This window comes from Orycteropus afer, unplaced genomic scaffold (genome assembly GCF_000298275.1).
Source record: "Orycteropus afer afer isolate SDZICR_OR568_19922 unplaced genomic scaffold, OryAfe1.0 scaffold00247, whole genome shotgun sequence".
Taxonomy (NCBI): Eukaryota; Metazoa; Chordata; class Mammalia; order Tubulidentata; family Orycteropodidae; genus Orycteropus; species Orycteropus afer.
The window spans coordinates 4811174-4815919 of record NW_006921834.1 but is presented as its reverse complement, the minus strand read 5'-3'; the positions used below and the strand labels follow the sequence as shown (position 1 = coordinate 4815919).

Genomic DNA, 4746 nt, shown 5'->3' with positions numbered 1-4746 from the left:
AGGGGTCGCTCTGAGTCGGAATTGGAATTGCTCCTTCCATGTAGTGTGGTGCTGGGACTTAAGAGACAGGCAACAGAAACTGAAGTGCTAGGTCCAGGGACTTCTCAGAGTAGGGATCTCAGCATCTGCTTAAAGATAGCCACCCTCTCACCTGCTCCTTCTTCCCACTTCCCACCCAGGGATCAGGATTCCGATGGAAGAATCTCAGCCAGAGTCCTGAACAGCAGCGGTGAGTCACCACCCCCACCCCCTGCCCTGGTCCTCATGGGTGAGGTGCTGGGGGTGGGGAGAGTGGGGGAGCAGAGAGCATGACAGCTGGGGGAGTCATTCTCTAGCCTTTAAGCAGGGCTCCCCTACTGGGAGTGAGGGGCAGGTGGGGGTGTGGGCTGTGTAAAGGGGGTGGCAGTGAAAGGAGGTGGGGACTTTTGAGTCATCAGGTGCTCCTCACCCCACCCCTGGTCCCTGCCAGTTACCCCTTCCTGGGGACTCAGGATCAATGGGAGGTGGTAGGAGTGAGAGAGGGCTTTGCACCTCTTGGGTTGCCCTGAATTCTCCCAGCCCCAGCAAACCCTGTGAGCCCTGGTAACAGCCAAGCTGTGTCCAGCTGCCTGTCCTGCCTGCCACTACCTCCAGTGTCTCAGTCCTGTGCTGATATCCTGTGGGAACCCTCTTAGGAGGAAGGGACTGAGGTATGGGCAGAAGTGAGGTGCTGACCTCAGGACCCGAGACCAGTTTCCCTCCTCTGCCCATTCCAGCCCTGATCTGGGTCTGCCTTCTTCTAACACAGATCAGCAAACTACAGCCAGATTGGTTTGTTTGGCCCTTGAGCTAAAATGGTTTTTACACTTCAAAGGGTGGTAAAAACAAAAATAAAGAACAGTGTGTGAGTGGTATTTTGGCCCTCAAATCCTATAATATTTACTGTTGGCCCTTTACAGATAAAATTTACAGACCCCTCCAGAAAAACAGAGGGAACTGGGGTAGACCCAGGGCTTGCTGTCACTCATCCCCCTCTAACACCTACAAGGGGGGAAGGCCTGCCCTTCAACAGCAGGGATGGGCTCAGTTTGGAAAGGGCTCAGGGTGGAGCTGGGAGTTGCTACTTAGCATTTGAGGGGGGACATCTGGGTCAGGCTGGGAGCTGAGGGCCTGGGTCATTTCTGAGGCTGGGAGACTTGCGGGGGCCTCTGGCAGCTGCTTTAACTCTGCCTCTGGCTGAGCGGGAAGGAAGGGGGTGGGGATGGGCAGAGGAAACTCTGGGCTCCCCCAGCAGGCGAGGGTCTGGAGCAGCTCCAGACCATTGTGTCCAGTGGGCAGGCCTTCAGTGCGGGAAGGGGCGGCCTCTAGGCTCCCCTCCCCCAGCTCTCTCATCTGGTGGGCTGGCCCCACCACAGCTGGGAGGAGCAGCTGTGGTCTGGGCTGAGCCTCGTGACTGGCCTTTAGGGGTGGGGCCAGCCCTTCCCCAAAGTTGTGAAGCAGAGGAGGCTCCAGGGTAGGGTCTGAATTTGGGGCCTTGGCTAGTCAGTATAAGGATTCGTCGGGTTCACTAGAAGTCTTTCACTGGAGTGTGGACCCAGCCACCTCCAATGGTTCTGCTCACCGGAGGTTGGATTGCTTCTGTGCCGCTGGATGAGGTTGGATCTGGGGAAGGAGTTTCCAACCATCTGTGATGGAGAGGGAGTTGTCACTGGAGATGGTGAGCCATGCCTGGATGTTCTAGACCAGACTCCAGCATTAGTGGAGAGTCACGCTATGGAACTGGCAAGCTCTTTTTCATCCTGACAGTCTTGATGTGATGTCCTCTGTCCCCTATGTCTCTTGCAGGAAAGTGCTGACCTTGGAGAAGGAGGATAATGAGACCTTCGGCTTTGAGATCCAGGTGGGAGAAGCTGAGTACTGAGCGGGTGGGGGAAGCCAGCCTGTGGTATGGATAAACCCTATTCTGCTGCTGGGCTGAGCATCCCCTTCCCTGTTACAGACCTATGGCCTTCATCACCGGGAGGAGCAGCGTGTGGAGATGGTGACCTTTGTCTGCCGAGTTCACGAATCCAGCCCTGCCCAGCTGGCTGGGCTCACACCTGGTGAGGCTCAGCACGCAGGGCTCTGGGAAAAGAATATAAGCTAGTTCTCAAACGGGGGGGTGACAAATCCCTGCTGAAATCAATTTCCCTTCTTCTTCCTAGTTTGAGGGAGCTAGAAAGGAAAGTGGATAGAATCTAGGCTTTGGATTCAGGCAAATTTGCCATTGTCTATGGAAACAGTATTAAGTCCTCCCATCCCAGGGTTCCATGGGCACAGAGATGGTACCTAGTAAATGGCAGCTGCTGCTGGTATTACTGTGGGAAATCCAGTATGGGCAGAGTTGGGGAAGGACCAAAATTCCATTAGATCTTCTTGACCTTTGAGATCAGGGCCTACACTTACCCTAATCTGCCCAACTCTGGGGCACCTGTATTATTTATTCTAACAAGGAAGCACTATCTCTGGGATTGGCCAAATCTGTAGTCCCTGGGTCACTGAAAGGGAAACCATGAGATTTTATGAATCAAAGCACCTCCACTCCAATTCCATCACCATTTTCTTCCCCTAACCCCTCACCTCCTTGCCTGCTTACTAGAAGTCCTAGTCAAGTGATGTACTGCAATTTTGTAAATAGTTTTGGACCCACATCTCCTTTTTATAGGAGAAATGACCTTATAGAGATGGTGGCATACCCTGCCCAAGGTCAGGAGCCTCTACAGTGACATAGGATATCAGAAGCCAGGCCTACTATGCCTGGGGCCAGAGTTAGTTCCCAACTTGGCACTACTGAACCCTCCCCTGTCTCTAGCTTAACAACAGGCTGTGGACTGGACAATAAGAATTAACTCAAAGCTTCCGGAGAGTTGGGTGATCATATGGGCATATAAGAGACCAGCCCCACTGAAGTCCCCAGCCTCTAGACTGGGGGTGCTAGGACAAGCTGGCAGTCACCCAGGCTCTGCACGGTGGAGGATGGCTGTGGTTTTGTGAGTGGGTGCTTTGAATGGGGTGGAAAGAGATACTAGAAGGGGTCTCCTCAGAACTGTGAGGAGTGGGGAGGGAGTTTTGGAGTATTCTGCAGCATTATTATCCCTATCCTTTATGGCTAAAGTAGGGAGGGCTGGAAGTCTTCTGTTGTGTCCCATGGAGCAGATGCTGAACCCCTCTCTGCCTGGCAGGGGACACCATCGCCAGTGTCAATGGCCTGAATGTGGAAGGCATCCGGCATCGAGAGATTGTTGACATCATTAAGGCATCGGGCAACGTTCTCAGGTATGGTCTCTAAGGATTCCTGGACTCGGCCTCTGGCTGTTTCCTCACTCTGCCTGCCGGCTCAGCCTCTGATTCCCCCTTCTCAGACTGGAAACTCTGTACGGGACGTCAATTCGGAAGGCTGAGCTGGAGGCCCGACTGCAGTACCTGAAAGTAAGGGGGCCCCTGTAACGGTAATGCCCAGCCTCCACTCCTCTCTTCCCACATTCTTGCCCTTGCAGGCCCTGGTTTTTTTTTTTTTTTTTTTAATGAGAGGAGGCTCATTTATCTATCAAGCCTCCTTTTAATGTCAAAGTTTCTTTTCTTCTGTTTCTTCCCTGGTCCCTCAGTCTATGCCCATCTGCTGCCAATTTCTTGCTAGCTCCTGACAACTGGGTGGGGGTGTCTCTTGCAGCAAACCCTATATGAGAAGTGGGGAGAATACAGATGTCTAATGGTGCAGGAGCAGCGGCTGGTGCATGGTGAGTAAGTAGGCTGGGAAGTGAAGGGCCACTTGCTAGTTTACAGACACCCCTACCCATGCTTCCTCCTCAGATCTATCTAGCGGGTTACTTCTCCCCCAAAGGGAAAAATGGTTTATGAGCTACTGTGCGCATGGGTGGCACAAACAATTAAGTGCTTGACTACTAACCAAAAAGTTGATGGTTCAAACACACCCAGCAGCTCCTCTGAAGATGGGGCTGGTGACCTGCCTCTGAAAGGTTACAGCCTTGAAAACCTATTCTGCATTCATGGAGTTACTATGGGTCAGATGGCAATTAACAACAACACTTGGAGAACCCTGGGCTTATGCACACACATTTTTAGTTTTTTCTCACAATAGCCGTCTGAAGGTAAATGGTAGATATTACCAGCTCCATTTTAACAAGTGGGAACACCAAGGCTCAAAGTTTTTTTTATCAAATCCCTTCCCTGACCCTTGTGTGTCTCAGTGGTCTGCATAAGGATTTCAGTTTATAATTCTTGCTGTAGAGGAGCGATCTGGGGTTCAGAGGTTGGGACTCACCCAGGGTCACCCAGATGGTCACTAGGAAGGAACTCTCACCCAGATCTCCTGATCCTCTGCAGAGGACACATCTGGCCAAAGGCCTGAGCCTTCTCCCTGTGTCCTCCGCCCTGCCAGGCATCGTGGTGAAGGATCCGAGCATCTATGACACTCTGGAGTCCGTGCGTTCCTGCCTCTACGGTGCCGGCCTGCTCCCCGGCTCGCTGCCCTTCGGGCCCCTGCTGGCGGCACCTAGGGGTCCTCGTGGGGGTGTGCGGCCAGCCGGAAGCGACGCCGACGACGCTGTCTATCACACCTGCTTCTTCGGGGCCGCGGAGCCACCCGCGCTGCCTCCCCCACCGCCCCCCGCCCGCCTACCAGGCCTGGGTTCATCAGAGGCCCCAGCTCCTGGGCTGCTGGCTGAGCCGCGGGCCTTCTTGAGCCGCAGCGCCAGCGTGCGGTGCTCC

General features: G+C 53.8%; 1 protein-coding gene across 1 annotated transcript in view; it reads left to right on the top strand.

The window, feature by feature from the left end:
* TAMALIN (trafficking regulator and scaffold protein tamalin) overlaps positions 1-4746 on the top strand; it is a 7805-nt gene that overhangs the window by 2823 nt on the left and 236 nt on the right. Inside the window, exons 2-8 of the mRNA XM_042782149.1 lie at positions 180-229; positions 1825-1879; positions 1979-2081; positions 3201-3294; positions 3381-3447; positions 3689-3755; positions 4418-4745. Of these exons, the coding sequence (XP_042638083.1) occupies positions 180-229; positions 1825-1879; positions 1979-2081; positions 3201-3294; positions 3381-3447; positions 3689-3755; positions 4418-4745 (764 nt within the window). The remainder of the gene's footprint in view (positions 1-179; positions 230-1824; positions 1880-1978; positions 2082-3200; positions 3295-3380; positions 3448-3688; positions 3756-4417; position 4746) is intronic.